This window comes from Coloeus monedula (genome assembly GCF_965178545.1).
Source record: "Coloeus monedula genome assembly, chromosome: Z".
NCBI lineage: Eukaryota > Metazoa > Chordata > Aves > Passeriformes > Corvidae > Coloeus > Coloeus monedula.
In genome coordinates this window covers 12,416,648-12,435,924 of record NC_138822.1, presented here as the reverse complement: position 1 = coordinate 12,435,924, position 19,277 = coordinate 12,416,648, and the positions used below count along the sequence as shown (strand labels likewise).

The window sequence follows — 19,277 nt, the reverse complement described above, 5'->3', positions numbered from 1 at the left end:
ATATGGTAAAGAGGAGCAGAGATCTCTCAGATGGATTACTGTGGAGACCCTAATAAGAAACGATGCAAAGTGGATATACATTTTTTTTGTTTGTTTAATCACCATGTGGAGCTGATTTTAATAGCTTGTGTATATGGTATCTTGACTAAATCCTGTTGTATTTCGTATTCATATGTGTTTTCTTAGTCACTAGCAGATGAAAATACTAAGTTCATGTACTATGGTAGATATATCATGGAAAATGAGACAGTAGAAAGTTAGTTCCTTTGAAATGCTTATTGCCCTGCTACTTGTATATCTTTTTATGTGTTCTTTGACACCATTTTCATTTTTGTTTGTAAACAAAATATCCATGCTTTGGAGGCGTTAGGTCACCCAGATGTTCTCTGGGCAGCAAATGCAAGTGCAAACGGAGTAACACAGACTCAAAGCTTCTAGGAAAAATCTAATGTTGTGTCTAACCTCACAAAAAGGAGCTTCTTGCTGCTAGTTGTCTGCAATATGAGGGCACTGTCATTGTGGTTAGGAATTGCATCCTGACTTGGGAAGTGTGAGGACTCTTTACAGACTCTCCAGAGAAAACAGCAAAGGACTTCGTGATGTAATAGAAGATTCCTTATATTTTATCCAACTTAGATTTAATCTGTTTCTTGTAAATATACTCCTGGCATCAGTTATTTTTTTGCAGTATTCAAGTATTCTATCCCCATTTACTGTTTCTATTGGAAAGCTAATCTTTTCCATAAAAAGGCTCATAGTTTTTCTATTAGTAGAACCTTTATGATAAGAGGCATTGAGATGATACAGATGAGCAAATAGAGCAGATTAGGCTGATTTTATTTTTCATCTGTTTAACTATAGGCTTTAGCATGGGTTATAAACTTTTTCCCTTTTCAGTAAAAGATCAACACATTTTCCCTTAAGTTTGACTGTAAGGAAGTTAGCCAAATAGGTAACCACAGTGACAATGAGATTTTAAAGGGGTGTCATCTATGTAACAGTTGTCCTCTGCAGGGCCAGTAAACAAAAATACCAAAAACAAGTCAGATTTTTTAGCATCTTGGTTTGGTTACAAATTAGATTTCCATAGCCAGTGTATCATTGGCAAGGGAGAGGGTTTTTAGTTTGGAAAGCCAAGTAAGTTATTTTTCAGGAAATGACAGAGAGGTTCCTATGGGATTTTATGAACCATGTGTTTGGAAAAGATTGGTTTAAAGAGAGTTGAAAAAATCAGAAAACTACTTACTCTTACATGTCAGCTACTCTTTCATTCAACAGTGACAGCTCTGTAGAAGCCTCCCTTGAGCTTCCCATGTTATAAGAATTACAAAACTGCCTGACTGGGTTGCAGTATAAGTTGTTTTACTATCTCTTCCTCTAAACCTTAAGAAATATGACATACACTTCTAAAAGGCCATCTCCAGGAAGAATATCCTTGAATCCTGTTAACGTCTTTTGTACATTATTCCTACTAACATTGCCATTTTATGACTGGGGGAGCCTCATACTGCAAAAGAGTGTAGGAGAAGTGCAAGGAAATAATCCTTAACTATTTTGTATTGTTGGTGGAAACTATGAACTGCTCTCTGGAAGGTACTCAGACTAGTCTGACTCAGATAGTGGTACCAGTAAAACTGGTAACTGTTAGGGAAGAGAAAACTTTTTCAGTAAACAAGTGGCTGAAGGTTATATAAATTAGTAAGGAGGCATTTGAATTAGGAGTCACATTTATAAGGACAAGTGACTGTTTTTACATACACATCCTTTTATTTAGTTTTCTTTTTAGCAATGGAAGCCCAAGTTAGATTGCAGTAGCATGAGATTTAACAGGAGTCAGTGAAACAACAGACTTATCCTCTTATGTCATAGTAGAAAATCTATTTTTATGTGTTTAAAACAGTAAGGCTGCTTTACCAGGCCAGAATGGGTCAGGTAACTGTTTTACATGTGCTGGTGTCGTTTGGAATACTCTCTGGAACTCCTGTGTGAACATTTCACTTCTCTGTCATGGTTTTTCTCCCTCACAAATTCTGGACAAAGCAGTGTCATAATTGCATAATATCAAGCTTTCATTTCCATAGTCAATAAAACTGTGTACATTTTTCCTTGTGCTGTAACTTAATACTGTACATTGTACTTGGGACTAATTGAAAAAGTCTGATTTCATATAACAGATGTGACTGTGCTTGGGGTGAAAGAAGGGACTCTGATGTTTTAACCCAGCTTTTGAGCTGACTTTAGGTGAGATAAGCAAATCTTGTAACTGATAATGCAGTAGATCTGAATCTCTTTGGGGCCCCTCAGTAGAAGTGAAATGTGTGTTGGGCAGAGCTGTACCGCTGGAGGGTGAGGCGCAGGCACAAGGAGCACCTGTCCCAGGCGAGCAGGGAGGTGGAAGAAGCTGCCAGGACCGATGCCCAGATGTCTGCACCAGCTGAGTTGCCCCAGTGCAGCTCTGGCTTCCTGCCTGCTCCCATAGCCATCAGGAAAAAGTTCAGTATGTGTGAGGATGATACCAGAAGGATGGATGACTCCTAGCTCTGTCCCTGTTCATACTCCCTCCCAACACTTGATTCCTCAAGCGTTCACTTCTTTTCTGTTACTGCCTCTTGTAGACACTCTCATCTCTTCTTTGGGGCCCCAAGCAAAACCAAATAGAGCAAACTGGTCTCTTCAGGGCTATACTGCTTCCTTCTTTACTGTGCTGCAACTCATTCCCAGTTCTGCAGCAGAAAGTGGGCCCTTTCCTTATGGGCAGACTGCAGGAGCTCATGTAAGGGCTGCTTGTGTAGAAAAGCAATTTCTGAAGAGAGGAGTCAAAAGATGTGACTATAAGCAACTCACCCAAGGAACAGAAGGTCTCAAGACTCAGTAACTTGAAATGCTGGCGATAACCAAAGTAAACACTGGGTCCTAGACAAAGTAGAACTAGAACTGGGGGGAATATGGTTGGAGATTTCCCTTGCCTCGTGCCTCTGTGACCCATGTCCGCCTTTATGCCCTTGAGCTGCTCTGTGCCCACTGCACAACTGAGTTTTGCTGCCCTGCTTTCCAAAAGATGAAGTCAGAATAAGTTAATGTGTTTTCATTTGAGGGATCGTGAGATTCAGTTTTATCAAGGCTGCTCTGAAGTTTGAGTTGGCTCTGAATACTGTCCTCGTCTCCGCCTCTCCTGTGGAGGGCATTCAGAAGTATGGAGCATTGCCATGAGGCACTGACACTCCTAAGATGCTGAAGTGCTGTTGCAGCTATATGCAGCTCTGGTTACCACCACCACCCAGGTGCTCTTACTGATTGTGTAGAATACTGTTTTCCCCTGAAACAGTAGGATGGAAAGAGGCTTAAAGTTATCTTTTCATCTCTACTGTTTTCTGCGGTCTTCTTCTAGTTGTAGTTGTAGCACAGCTGATACAGAAAATGTGCCTTTGAGCAATAATGAAACACTAAACACGTGGAAATCCTATTAGTGTTTCATGGACCGTAGCTGTCATTTCATTTGCTCTGGAATTCCTTCCATATGGCCATGGCAAAGGTTTAAGGTTGAGTTTTCTTGACACTTTGAATGCATTAGCTGTTCCTCAGACAAAAGTCTGTCAAGTATATTGAAGCATCTGAAGGGATGTATTTATTTCTGTAAGTAATATATTAAATAGTATTAGGGTCACTAGGCTTGGTCTTGAGAGATAAAAACATGATACTAGAATTTTGTGGGGTTTTCTTGCCTGGTGAATGTTAGACAAATGTATCTGGGTTTTGTAAATTTATCTTTTTCTGCTCCTGTTTTTTGTATCTCCGTATTCTAAATGACGCTGCCCCAAATCTCTTTTTCCACTGTAATTTTTCAAAAGTCTTGCAATTCACTTTTCCGTGTATAAATGTGCACAATATGATAGTATTAACTTACAGTAATTATAAACTGTGTAGCTAACATAATTTCCATGAGTGTTGTGACAGTCATCTATATATTTCTTATGCAATAGAAAAACAAGCTGAGATGTTACTATACTTCTTAGTTTTCATCCCTGCTCAGGGTCATGTTTGTCATTCTTGTCTTCATTTTTTTGTTAAATTCATCACTGTATGATTTTTCAAGACTAAGTTACTGGAGCTGCATATATTTGCATCAAATTATCAGATAAAAGATGTTTTTTTGTATCTGATGTACACGTGTGACATAGGTAAGAACTGAAGGAGGCCAGTGTCAGTGGTACCCTCAATTCATGATATGCACTTGTGGGCACCATGGGCGGTTCTTGTACATCTTATTAGTTCCTGTTTTTTTCCATTTGTGCTTTCTGTCCTCTAAATTTGCGGTGATACAGTGCCAATTTTTTGCCCATATGTAATCCAGTTTAATTGCTATGTGGTACTGTCCAGTTTCTACAGCAAGAAGAGAAATGTGTTCTTCTTGAAAATATTGAAAAAGGACCATTCAGTTAGAGGTTTGGTAATGATGAGATACAGATAAATTCAGAAAAATGGCAAAATTAGGCATAGTTGCTAACAATAATAGAAGAAGAAAATGGCTTCCAGCATCTGAATATAATCCATATAGTGGGAACAAAGTGAAGAGGAAAAAAAATTATGCGTAAATCTGTTTTATACTTGGACCTGAAAGTTTTTACTACTTTATTAACAAAGACCTTAGGAATTCTTCTTCTGAAGTTTTCATCACAAGTTTGATGGTTATGAATTGCAGTGGCAGCTGTGCAATTCTGCTAGTTTAAAAGATCGGCATTATTCATACTGATATCCAATTCAGAGGTTTTTGCCCCATACATCATTTATGTGGGTTAAAGTCTGTTGGAAGAATGCTTTTAATGGGTAATGATCTTCTAGCTATGTGGAGACATCACTGATAACTATTGTGGCAGCAACCGAGAACACTGAGATGTTTCTAGTTTCAAAGTACTCTTAGAGTTTTCTAATTGTTGTCTTCAAATCTATGGTCCCTTGTGTCCTAGTCAGAGTGAACTGCAAATGGTTCAGTGCAGTGTAATTTCTGGCATTTCAATGACTATGGGAAAAGTATTTTGTTTGTCTTATTCTTGCATTTTTCATTTAACTATCTGTCACTTATGAAAAGTCATATATCTTTTCAGAGTTATCTGTTCAAAAAACATTAACATTTTTACAAGAAAAGTAATTTCCTAGCACTGTTGCATTTTCCCCCCATAGTTCTTCCGTCTTTATTTTGGCACTTACATCTATGTTCACCAGTTTCCTTACATTGTTTTTCTGCCAGAGCCTGCAATTGCTCAGTTAAATTTGTACAAGATTTGCCTGTAGCTATTTTGTATCCATGAAGAGATCCTATCTCTCTCTCCCAACTTAATATATCTTTTTGTCTTTCACACATCGTTTTATTAAACAGTGGCACAAAAACTAACTTATATGCTTTTAATTTGCTCTTGTGAATTCTGATATGGTAAATAATGAGGAGGCAAACCTGGAATTTATGCAGTCTAAATAAAGTCATTAAATAATACAAAGTCCATAAACACAATTGTTTTATTTCAGTTACTTGCATTTCTGCTTTACAAGTTACTTTGTAAATCAGTTTAGTATTTAGATTTAAATGAAGCAAAAACATTTCTGGGTTGTCCTCTTATTTACCACTTATTTACCTCTTATTTATAATTGCTTTATATGTCTGAAGTATAGGTGCCACAGATTAGAAACATCATTTGCACGGTTTTGTTTTCAAACAGTAATATTCAACTTCAACCACAGCAGAGTTGTTCTTGGTTTTGTAAATTTTAGGTGTCTCATAAAGCTGGATCTGAGGCCTCTGGGTAGTGAGGGGCAAAGTTAAAGCCTCTATACTGGTGCAAGGAGTTGGGGGTGTAAGGGTAGCAGTATCTCTGTCTTGAAATAACATTACTTTGCATGCAAAGCTGTGCTTCTTTCTTCTTGCATCTTCTGCGAAAGTAACTGTCAAATGTATTGTTCAATGTCATGACGTTAGCAAAAACGATGAAACTGTAATTAAAACAGGAGGAAGAATAAATGCAGCATACTTTTTGGTGTTCTGAAACCATTTATGTGGTTCCTTAACAAGTGATGAAACACAGAACAAAATAGATACATGCTTTGAAAAGAAGGTCCACATAGGGATGTATATTTCCTTTCACATATTCCAACTATTCTCCTTTATGAGAAGATGGGTTTTTAGATTTCAGAGGGACAGTTGTTTCTCTGAAGATGGACATATGAATAAAATAGAAATGGGACTGCAGGCGCCAACCTGTGATTTACAGGAAAGTTACCTCGCAAGGGAGTGCTTATAGCTGAGGCAGGAGCCTCTTAGACTTTTCCAAATTGCTTGGCAAACCCTGTAGCCAACAGAAGTGCTAACCTTAAAGTAGTGAGTGGCTCTTAGCTGACTGAGGTGTAGCAATAATACCAAGTAAATTCAAAACTGGTGCAACACCTTAGCTGGACACCCATGGTCACTTTTCACTTAGCTACTTTCATGGTTTTTTATACATTCTTTCTAACAAGTTATCCTTGAAACTCCTTTGTTCCTGTGCAATCCAAAACAAATTGTTCCTTGCAGAACTATTTCTTTCATATAGTGTGTAGAATATGAAATGTAAATAATATTTTCCTCTCAATTAATTAGTATGTTAAATTTTAACTGAAGAAAAATGTCTACACTGATTCTCCTTTGCATGTGATTCTCTTTACAACTCTGAACTTATAAAATATTCCTCAGGGTGCCTTGGAGTTTTTTCATGTGTATGTAGCCACTTGCTGTTCTTCCAAAGTAGTCCAAATAGATAGGAGGGGGAAAAAAAATCAGTGCACCCAAATAAGGTTGTCTGCTCATACATTTAGGACACAGACATAGTCCTATTTGAAGACATAGAATGTAGCACAAGTTATTACAGCCATCCAAACGAATTTTGGTAATGTAAATATTGGTGTGAAATGACTATGGTCCTATCTGTACTGCATTCAAACAAAGGTAAAAGCATTTCAGTCTGAGTTAAATAAAATGCTGTCTGTTTTTAATGTTGTTTGACTAGTCAGTGAAAACCGTAGCATTTTGACCTGTCTGAAAGGCAGGTTCTAGTGGACAATAGAAAGTGTTTATCCAGTACAGTATCTCAGTGTTTGCTCTGATCAATGCTAGCTGGTCATGTTGTGACAGAAAAGCCTTTTTTTCTGCATTCAGGCACAAACACTGTTTGCAAATTTATTTCAAAGAACATTTTATTTGGCTAAGTTTTGGGTCTTGATGTGATCATCTGTGCTGAACATTGTTTCTCATTGTCCTGAAAATAATTATTTCCAGCATTTTCTGAGCAAAACAGAAAACAAAGAACTCCTAGATAGAACAGGCACCTTTTCTGTATTACTTCTCTGCTGATTTTGTCTTCATTTAACAGACCATATTTTCTTGAGTACCTCAAAATATTTCTCATCACTTGGCCTCAAAACTGACCTGCTGACCTGAGAATCAAGAAAATGTCATGTCAGTGGCTACTAATTAGTGGATCCAGAGAGCTGCTTCTCCTGGCCTTTCAACCTTCCATAGGCAGCAACAAAAGCTGTCACATGTATCACACAAGGAAAACAAGCATTTGCCATGTTTGTGTTTTGTTCTGTTTTTTCCTAGAGTGTACGTAGCAGAAGTTCAATTGAGACTAGAGATGAATTTGTAGGTTAGGAGGAAATTAACATACAATATGGTGCTTACATTTATTTCTGCATTTCCATGCATACCATAATGCATATATTATCCAGCTCTTACTGAACATGTGTGAATGTATTAGTACACTATATGGTAAGAAGGGAAAAAGAATGAAACTCTATTTCTTTTCTCCCTGTTTTTTTTTCTCTTCCTACCATTCTTTTTTATTTTTTTAATTACTTCAAAGTATGTTACATCTTTCTGATGTTTTAATATCAGAAAAAAATGTAAATATAGATATTTAATATAGGTATTTTAATGCTTAATTTTAATGTAAAGCATATAGCCCAGGCTTAAGCTGTCTTTTTATACGTTTGTTGAACAAACTTGTTAACAGAAGATTCAGCCATGTTTACCATTAACCACTGCTGTACTTCTGCAACTCATGAGGGACCTTGGGTTTTTTTGGGACTACTTACTAGAATGACTGTGGTAAAATGTGCAGTCACATCCATGTCACTGAACTGTTTGTGCAAGTAACATTACCTTTTTTTTTATTATTTATAATTTTCAGGTCTTTAAAATAGAAGTCCTGATGAGTGGAAGGAAACATTTTGTGGAGAAGAGGTATAGTGAATTCCATGCACTTCATAAAAAGGTACTGATCTTTTTCTTTACAAGCTGTAGCTTTGTTTTCCCTCTGTGATGTTTTCCTCTCTCTTGTAATTGTTACTATAAATGGTTTATCTTAAATACATCTTTTGATTCATACCTCTAGAAATTAATTCCTAACTAACTCAGTTTCTTCTCTGTTTTGTCGATTTGATTTCTCATGTGTTACTAAGTCTCCTTTTCTTTTGATTATTGTTTACATGCTGTATGGCTAAAATGCTGTCTGTTGTGACTTCTTGTAAAGTCACAAAATAAGTCACATTCCAACCGCAAATAAATACAGTGGGGTTTTTTATTCCAATTGGGTAAATAATTTTTTAGTTCTATAAATTGTATTGCTAACCTGCCATGTAAAGCTGAAGAAACAACTTTTGTACATGAGGAAACCAGATACGAAAATGACTGAGTAAACCATCTCAATTAATGTAATATAAAATATCTGCTAAGTTTCTCTACCGAATCATCTTAGTAACATATAGAAGGGAATTCAGTACTTTCAAGGCTGGTTATCCACTAATACTTCTTTAAATTGGTGTGACCAATGTTAAGGAAAAAGTGTGGTTTCTTCTCTCCAAGCTGAAGTGGATGCTGCTGTGCAGTTGTGCAGCTGAAAGGCAAGCTTTACATTTTTTTCTTCTTTATGGAGGCCAAGTATTGTGAAGGAGAATTCTGGAGGAATATTGCAGCCCATTACCAGCAGTGGGGCTGTAATGAAGAGCTTGAGTCTTAGGATCTGGGTCAACTAAACTTCTTTTGGTTTGTAGGTCTGAGTGGCAGTGGAGTATGGGCACAATCAACTATTTTGACTGATGCTGCTTGCTTTCATTATGGAAAAGCTTGCTCTGCAAACAACAGAGATCAACATGGGTATTTATAGCTCGTGCCAGTGCCATATCAGAGGAGTTTATTCCCACCAGTGTGTTTGCTGGTGGTCCTGAATTAGCTCAGGAAAGAAGCATTTACCTGGTGCTACAGAGGATGATTTTGCCAGGCTTCTCAGGTGTACAGGTTTCAGCAAACTTGTCTGAGGAAAAGGCAGCTATTGATCCATCTGTGTTGTTGGCCATCAAAAGTCCGAATACAAGAGCATTTTGCTTTACTGCACCATAATTAAGATGTGCTAGTGCTTCTTGCCTATTTGCTTCTTACCTCAGTAGTGATATCATCTACCACTTATTAATACTCATTTCCTTGTTTATTGTTTTAATACGTATATGTCTGAGATATTGTCACATTGAATATGAAATTAAATAAGCAACAGTGTCAGAAACAGTAAAATAACTCGCTCACCCACCACTAAGCCTTGTGATATATGAGTGCTTTATTTTACAGATGAGAATAATTTTGTAATTGAAAGTAAAGCAGATGAATAGAGTTTATACAATGAAATAGGCTAGGAAACATTAAGAGGGAAAAATCAGGATTTATATCTTTAAAATGCACCCTATCCAAGTACGCAGTCTGCTATTGTTAGACAAGTATAGTATTGTATAATGCAGTGTAGTATAGAATTAGAATTAGAAATATTTAGAGCATTTTCAGTTGGAAAAGACATTAAACAATTATACCATCCAACTGCCTACGCAATGCAGGGATGATGAGAAGTTACAGCATTATATTAAGGGCATTGTTCAAATGTCCCCAACAGGTTTGGGACATCGACCGTCTCTTACGGAAGCTTGTTTTAGTGTTTGATCACCCTCTTGGTAAAGAAATGTTTCCTGATATTTACTCTGAACCTCGCCTGGCACAGCTTTGAGCCATTCCCACATGTCCTGTCAGTGGATCCCAGGGAGAAATGCTCAGCATGTCCTGCTCCACTTCCACTCCTCCAGGAGCAATGAGGTCACCCCTCATCATCCTGTTCTCCAAACTAAGCAAACTCAGTTTCCTCAGCCACTTGGCATCTATCTGCTGAGCACCTGCAGATGGATCCTTTGCAAGCAGAGAAGAAATGCCAGCACCAAGGCTGGATCTGGAAGAGGGAGAAGAAAGTCTGGTTGTGGGCAGAAGCCTTTCCCAGGCTGCTCATCATCTGGGCAGCTGCCTCATCTGTGGCTGTCCCTTCGCAGTGCCAGGACTTTGTACTTCCCCTCCTTGGGGCTCCTGCTGTGGCAGGGTGTAACTCTGGGGTGATGTAGAGAGAAGCACCAAATTGTGACTCAAGGCAAGAGGAGAGATCTGGACGCTACCGTAGCAAGGCTGCATCAGGCAGTGCAGGCTAGTAGGAGAGCAGAGGCCAGGGATATGGGGTGGAAGGTACAGAGAAGCAGAGGCCAGGTGATGAGCCGCGGGTCAGGGGCTGGCTTTGGAGACTGCCACTTGGAAACACCTGTCCCAGAACCAGCTGCAGAGATGCAGGTGTGGAGCTGGGCAGTGCTTGCCTTTAGGGAAATAATGGAACACTACCTGGCACAAGCAGAAGGACCCATCAGCATTAACATTCCATCTTACCCAGCAAAAAAGGGTGAGGATAGAATCTACACTGTTAGTAACACTGAGACTTTTCCTGTAATTTTTGTGCATTTATTTTATTTGGATAGTTGAGGCTGGGATCTTTTGAGGGCTGGCACATGCCATAGCTGATGACCCAGTCCTCCCTTAGCTGTGTTCCAAGGCACCTTCCAAACATCACTGACGTGGTGCTGGGCTCTTGTTTGCTGGAGGAGCCTTGGGGGTCTCTTTCCCTTCTCTTCAGGAGTTGCTGTGACCCTTCAGAGGAGCATTTACTGTGCCATCTGGAAGTGGCAGCCCTGTGCAGAGCCTTACCTGATTCAACCTGGGGCCCTTCCTGCACTGTAGGAATAGCAACGGGAGCAGAGGGGTGGCTGCCAGGATCCCCAGCAGCAGCAGTGGAAGGTGGCATTTCTGCTGCTGTGTTGCACAGCAACACGTGCATGCTGCTGCATGAATGTCACTGTGCAGTTTTGGAGGGACACCCCCAGCATCCAGCCCAGCAGCTCTGCATCCATCCTGTGTTTGATTGGAACAGTTGTGATAGTGTCTTCCACCATAACTCTTCCAACACTATTGCCAAACATCTCCATCTCCTGATGGATCCAGGATTGCAGGGTCTGGAGGAGAATTGCATGGTTCTCGAAGTGGTTCAATGAGCTTGGAGGCTGGATGCCACCCACAGGACACCTGAGCACTCCTTCTTGAAGCCCACCTTTGCAGTGCTCCAGGATGGAGCTCATGGGCAGCTGGATGTCCCAGAACCACTCCTACCTGGTGGATGACTCATGTCGTAGAGGTGTGGTGACATGCTCCACACAGTCGTCATCCAGCTGCAACGATTGCAGGACTGACACGATCCCCCAAGCAGAGGGGTTACTCGGGCTTGTTCTCAGCCCATCACAGGATGGACAGGTAGCAGAACTGGTGGAGGCTCTGCATCACATAACTGGCCTTCTGTCCAGACAGATGGGGCAGCAGGTGTAACTTCACTGTAATTTCTGGAGTTGCACAATTATTCCGCATAAAAGCCACAAATGATTGCAATTTCATTCTCAGATTTTCTTCTTGTACACCACTTTCACTGCAATAACTCCTTTTGAAGAGATTTCTTCTTAGAACACCAGAAAAATCATAAATGATGCCCCCTTTCTCTCTCTGCAGAAATAGCAGCAAAATAAACAAACTTGAAAAACAGATATTCTAACCTTTGCACCACGTTTCAATTTGTTTCATTTTCTCATTCACTTGCTGTCTGTTTTTATTACTCTGAAAATGGATAGAGACTTTTCCTTGCTTGTTCCCTGCAGAGATGCAAAACATAGAGCATATTTTGTCAGCAATATACCTTTTTATTAAGTCTTTCTGAAGTTGTAAAATTTTCGTTAGTATTGTTGAACAGCTTGTGCTCTGAACCTGTCTTAGTGCTTTCAGTGTTACAGAAGTCCTAGAGAAAGCATTTGCATCAGTTTGCTATCAGCATGCCAATGCGGTATTTATCTTTAGTTCCTTTCTTCCCCTTCAATTTAAAATGTACATTTAATTCTAAATTACTGTGAGTACATGGCAGTTGGAAAGGTCTCTTTAGACTTGCTGCATATTCAAGGTGCCCTTAATGTTGGAGATGTTTGTAGTGAGTAGGAGAAACAAAGCTTCTGTAGAGAACAGCTGTGGTAGAAAATGGATGTAGAGACTGATGAGGAGATCATGCCTTTTGCTGGAGAAGAGCATTCCTCACTGGCATTGTGTGGAGGAAGGGAGACTGTTGCTCACAGAAGACATCATTCATAAGAATGCCAATCAATGTTTTGATTAATTATATATTTTAAACAAAGCCGTTTCCAAGAACATGTCTGGATTTCCCGCCTTCTTGGGTTCAATCGTTCATAGATTCCAGTTGTGTAAATGAGTAAAGCCCCACTTCATGTGCAATCTGACTGTAGTGGCAAAGGTTTAAAATATTTTCGAGACTGCCATGTTACACCAGGAGTACAAATTATTCTTTTGACAGAAACCACCCACAGCTGTTGGCTTCTATGAAATAGTTTGCATAGGCCATTATGCTTTGCCCTGATTATAAACAACAAACCTTGCCTGTCAGGCTATGCACCATTCACATTACAGTATTATATGTAAATCTGAACAAAAGTGCTATTATACTCATGTGGAAAGGTATTTTAGCAAGAATTAAATTATTTCAAGTTGTGTAACATAGTTAAAAATACAACAATTTGTTTATATTTATTCACAAATATCTTTTTATACTTATTTTCTTATCCATTATTAAATATCGGTAGTCCTTTTAAGTACAATAATGCTAGAAGGTGACAGTGTTGAAACTACTGCAGTGAAATTTGCAAAAATCTGAAGTTTGACATATCTTGTTTTGCAAGTTGTCTATAATTTTAGAATAACTAGTGTATACTCTAGATCATATTGTCTTTTCACAATTGGACAAATAACTCTTTACTTGATAATGTGAGCCATCTTCAAGTCTTTCAGGAAATAGAGGTCACAGTGTGTCAACAGGCATTAGGTCAGTGTTACAGACAGGAAGGTATTATAGGCAATAATAGTCCTCAGATAACTGTGTTTGTGCAGGGACAAGTCTGAAGCAATACAGCTAATGCATATGTGGCTTTGCTTAGTATTCTTTGACATTGTTATAATTATTTATAGCAATATGTATGACTGGACTACTGTAAGCACAAGAAAGTGGCCTTCGTACAAAGGTATCTATACAAAGATATTCTTTGAATATCTGTGTAATATTGGCTTTATGCTTAAAACCAGTATCTATGCCTGCACATTAAGTAATTGTGTTTTGGATGTTTTATATGTAACAGGGCCACAGAGCACAAAAGGATTGTTAATCATCAGCTGAGTTACCAGCCAGAGAGTAATCATCTTGTAAGCAATAGGTCTTGGTGGATGCTTTTATAGTTTCAGATTTGTCTGCACTCATCTGGAGCATTCTCCTCATTTGTTGCTCACCTGCAGGTGCTGTCATAGTTCACAACAGTGGTGACCGTAGTTTCTTCAACATCCCCAATCAATTTAGAGGGAAAAACGGGGGGTTGTATTCTCTCTTTAAGATCAGTCAGTAAACGTACCTAGGTTTGGAGTTTTATTTTGGAGTGTTGTTTTTCTCACTTCACGTTTAATTGTAATTTAGCACTGTTAAGATATAAGGAAGTTGCAAAATATTTCCAGAGCAATTGAGGTTTCCCGGCTGCAGCTTCAATACTTGTGATTGCAGAGACGTTGATATGTTGCCACTGCTTTTTCCTATAGTGACATCTCAGCAAGCTCAAAGATGAAATGTAAATTCTTAGTCTCCCATGGGTATGCATGTCAAAGTCAATTTTGAGTTTCTTTCCTTGCATTCTTTGCCTCAGATTTACTCAGAGGCAATATCCAACAGAAAGAATGCCACCTTCTACTAAAACGCAATGGAGTCTATTTCAGTTATTATTTTTGCTCTGTAGTTTTGAGGAAAACTTTCATGTTTTTTGTTTTGAAAAAAAAATGTTGCTCTAGGAAGAGGATTTTTAGTGTTGTCAGGTTGTATGTTTGTGTCTATCTATACACAGTCATAAGTATGCATATATATAAAATATATATGCATGTGTGTGTGTGTATATATATATACATAGAGATCTATATAGATACATGTTATATACAGATCTCTATAGATACATGTATAAGCTTTCCTGTGGGAATCTTTAGAGGAATAGTTATGGAGCACTCTTCGAAATATATTCAGTGACAATCTTGCTATTTCTCTGTGTAAGGTATTAAACACAGACTGTCAATCTGTTGGTACAATTGGAGAGCATGGATTGCCATCTCTCCAGAGAGATGGTTAGCACTCTTCCCTGTACTTCTCACACCTGTTCATAGTTGCCTAAATCTGGAGTTAGAAGCCGTCATGGTGTGTTCACTGCACTTAGCAAGGTAATTTCTGGTTACGTCATGGTGATCTTGTGAGGTATCGTCCCAAGCAGACTATTGGGAAACTCCATTTTCAAGTATTCTTATGTAGTGGTTGCCATTTTATTTTCAGGCTGTTAGTGACAAAAAATTTTAGTAGGGTTCGTCTTTACTGTCCAGGGCAACTGGATGGGAAGATTTTTAACTGCACCCTGTGGGTATGACATCTGCTGTTATTTCAGGGAGATGATTGTAAGTAACTTCATTTCCATGCTGTTGTCCTTAATGCATAGGTTTTTGTATATCTCTAACAGAAACTTGTTTATTTTAAAGAGACATAATTATACTTTGTTTCAATCTATGTTGTTTCCTTTTTATTTATTGGGTTGTTTTGGTTTTTTTTCAGCTCAAGAAGTTCATAAGAACTCCAGAGATCCCTTCAAAGCACGTGAGAAACTGGGTCCCCAAGGTCCTGGAGCAGCGACGACAAGGGTTGGAGCTGTACTTGCAGGTGGGTCTCCTTGCAGCCTGCTGAAAGTAAAAGCAGCATCTGTTTTCAGAGCATTAGAAAATGTGAAGTGTGACGTTTTACTGATAGGTAATTTTAGAGGTGGAAAATGATCTGGACACTTACCAGCAGTGGTGATTTCTGTTCACGTAGCAGGACTAGCAGCTAGAAAACTAGACTGTTTTGTGTTTTTTCCCTGATTTTTCCAAAGGCTGCTGATTGACTTTAGTGAGCCTTTGTTTTCCTCTGCCTAAAATGGGGGAAAATAATGTTGTTCTTTCCAAAGTTGTTCTGACTGTACCAATCAAAAGTGTTGCAGGAAAAATATAAGGAGTCTTTCTTTAGCTCACCTCTATTTAGACAGACTTGAGAAGCACCAGCTCATAAAATTCATATCCCTCTGCTGTACATGAATTGTTCCTCTAGCTGAAATAGGCACCTGTCATCTCATACTAATCTCAGTTGATTTGGACATTTGCATTTTAAGTCTTAGATTCTACCTAGATGGGTCATGATTTTGATATAGACAATAACAAGAGTCTTCAGGAATGATGCAGTTGTATAGACATCTAAATATATCAGGAATAAATCCCATTCATTTTTAATAAATGGAATTTGTTTTGTCACAGGGCTTTAGAAAATGCCCTGTGGTATAGGTTCACAGCTGTTTCTCTGGTGGCAAAGCCAGATGAAGGTGTTAATGTAAACATGTTCCCAGTTCACTGCACTTTTAGCTGCACTAATGCAAATGCTGTTTTACTGAAAGGGATCATAGAAATAATGTGTCAAAACATAATTGTTTTGGGAGGAAGGCAAGAATAACAATCTTCTATTTTTACTCATATCAGCCACTTGCAGTGAATTTTTTTTTTTTCTGATTTCCATACAACTTTCTTTTGGACATAATTACTACCAAAGTACATGTACCAATTTGTTTTAAGCAGTTGATTTCGTTTAAAAGATACAGAGGTAATTTGGTTATCACTTTTTAATTGCTGATAAACTGTAAAAGAACATCTCCCCCTACTGGAAGAGTTAGTCAACTCTTGTTCTTTTGCAGTCTTGAACATTTAATTAACTGTTCCTCTCTTCAGTTGCTGTTGGCTGTCATAGGAATATGCGATGGTTTAGGTTGGAAGGGACTGCTGGGCATCATCTATTTAAAACATGACAAGCCTCTAAGTTATATCCATACTAATGTGCATACTAATTTGAACAAGAAGAAAATCATTAATACTTTTGTCAAAGTAATTAATTTCTGTTTCTGCTAATAGAAAGCAGAATTAATCAACAGTGAAATTTTAACTTTTAAGATAATTAGGGCCTGATTCTAGACAATGAAAAGTTCATATAAAGGCACTTTGGTTATCAGATGTTTTTCAATAGTGCCAAGCATTTACCAAAACACAGTGTAAGAATGTACTACAATTTCATGAGACATGATCAGTTTTTTATTTAACACCATGTATGTAAAACATTGCAAACATATTTTCAGGTGATACTACTGACAGTTAATCTGCAGGAGCTGTTTGGCTGCTACTGTCACTGGTCAGTGGTGGTGCTTGTAGCCAACCGTTTGTGCAGCAGATAAAGTTTTATGAAGTCATGCCAGTCGTTATTTGTTTTGTATAAAACCAGCCAGAACATTATGCCAAGACTGAGCAATTACGTAGATGTTAGGTTCAATTAATTTGTTTTAGCATGCCATGCAGATGGCTGTCAAATACAGACCTGTACCTGACATGGTCTAGTCGTGTTGGGTTCTTAATATATTTTAACTAAGTAGTCTTCTATAATTAAATGCAGATAAAAATATTGACATGAAATGAGAGTAGTAGATAGTCAGTCTCTATTAAGTAGTAAAGAAAGCAAGACATTTCCCTGTCTAAGACAGAAAGTACCAGCACCTTGTTACTTCTTTGTGACCTTTTCATGATGAAACCGCCCTTTTAAATCCTTTCAGCACAGGTTGTTTGTTTCTTGGAGTGGATGGACAGGAGCTCAGAAACATTTCATTATATCTTTTTGAAGAGTAGCAAAAATTATGAATAAATGAAGTATTATTAAATTGTGAGCTACAAGGAGTAATTTTTTTTAATGTATCAGTAGCCACTGCCAGCTAATAGTCATCAGATTGCTTATTTTACTTCTGTTTTTGAAAGGTTGGGTCAGGACTTTTTCTTGTTATAATAGAACAATTTTCATGGAATTTTGAAATAATGATTTATCTTATACTATTTTAAGTAAGACTTTTGTATTTTACAAGTTTGACTGGAATTTGCAACTTCTGTTTTTAATACTGTGAAACAATTGACTAGAAGCAGTAATATGCTTAGTAATTCAACTGCATGTATAATAATATTTACAGAGTCCTTGTGAATACTGAGAACAATCAACTGACTGACAAGAGGAAAGAAGGATTATGTTTAATTTATTAATGAGGAAACAGATGCAAAGATAAGTGAATGACAGATTGTGGCCCCAAACATTCAAGCAAATTAGTATGAAGAAATAAGCTATTGCACCTCTGCTGATCATGGTAAATGTCTCTGTGCATGATCTTAATCTACAGCACAAAGGACAAGCTGAGCTGGTTTAGTCTTTGCTAAGTAAGAAAATCACAGAATAAGCTGAATTGGAAGGGACCTGCAAGGATCATCGGGTCCAACTCCTGGCCCTGCATAGGACACCCTGAGAGTCACACCATGTGCCTGAGAGCATTGTCCAAATGCTTCTTGAACTCTGTCAGGCTGGTGCTGTGACCACTTCCCTGAGGAGCCTGTTCAGTGCCCACCCACCCTCTGGATGAAGAACTTTTCCTGATATCTGACCTAAACCTCCCCTGACACAACTTCAGGCCGTTCTCTTGAGTCCTGTCACTGTCACCACATAGAAGAAATTAATGCCTGCCCATCCGCTTCCCCTCATAAGGATGAAGACCACAAGGAGGTCTCCCCTCGGTCTCCTCTAAATCTCAAAATGCCTGTTACTGCCACTAGAAGAGCACTAAACCAGCTTTTATTACCTTGTGGTGGCCATCAACTAGGTAACTTTATAGTTACTTATTTGTATATCTGAGCTTGTAGTTGGCAGTAGAGCAGAGATGAGAATCCAGGTGGTTTAGATTTAAAATTTGGAAAATAAATCACTGGGTTACACTATTGCTGACAAAAATCTGTCTTGATAGTAGTTTTAGACTGCAGCAAGATTTGAACTTAGATTATGGTTAGAAATGTCTTCTCTTGATGAGCTTCCTGAGGAGTTTGGTGTTGAAGAAAGGTAGAAGATAAGGATTTTAAGCAGCTAGTTGTATAAGGCGCCTATAATTTGAGAAGGGCTGCCAAAAGGACCTGCACTGAAAAGTGACTCCTCATAGTAGTGAGCATGGATAAATGTATTTGCTTGAAAGTATCAGAAGGTGAAGGTAAGTGTGGAAAATGATGGAGCAGGCTGATAACCAGTATTGTAGCTTCTAGATGGTGTTTGTTTGGTTCGGGTTTTTTTTCATCCACTGTCCAGTCTTGGACTGACTGTTATCACAAAGCAATACAGAAGTTAGTTGGTATGTGTATTTAAAGAAGATATAAATCACTTGAAAAGCTCCCTCTTCCATAGTTTTTTACTGTGTAGGAGTTCAATAAGTAATTTTGTAGATGGACCAAGTGAACAGATCATTGGGGTTTTATTTTGGTCATTGAAGACATTGGTGGGATTCCTAAGGGTGGCGCTGGAGGGACCTTATCTAATTGGCTATCAAAGCACCTGCAGCTGCGTTGGATCAGATCAGTATTTGTTACAAATACATTTGATATGATGTACTATTGGAGGAGCAGTTCTTACAGAGCTTATTTCCTGTGAATTGTTAATGGGGAAGAATATGATCTAGCCACCTGCTCATTTGGAGTTAGGTCATATCCTTGTCCCGGTAAGCTGACGCTGGATGTTATTGCCATCCAGTCTGTCTGCCCCAGGGACTTGCCCTTTGACAGGTCTGCCTTTTAAAGTTCAATGGAATAGATATTTTCTAGCCCCCTTGGGCTGAAGAAATCTCATCATTTGCTGATATCATCA

General features: G+C 38.5%; 1 protein-coding gene across 1 annotated transcript in view; it reads left to right on the top strand.

Moving 5' to 3' along the window:
- Positions 1 to 19,277, top strand: part of SNX24 (sorting nexin 24) — an 88,953-nt gene that overhangs the window by 37,266 nt on the left and 32,410 nt on the right. The window contains exons 2-3 of the mRNA XM_082301377.1: positions 8,214 to 8,297; positions 15,105 to 15,209. Coding sequence (XP_082157503.1) covers positions 8,214 to 8,297; positions 15,105 to 15,209 — 189 coding nt within the window. The remainder of the gene's footprint in view (positions 1 to 8,213; positions 8,298 to 15,104; positions 15,210 to 19,277) is intronic.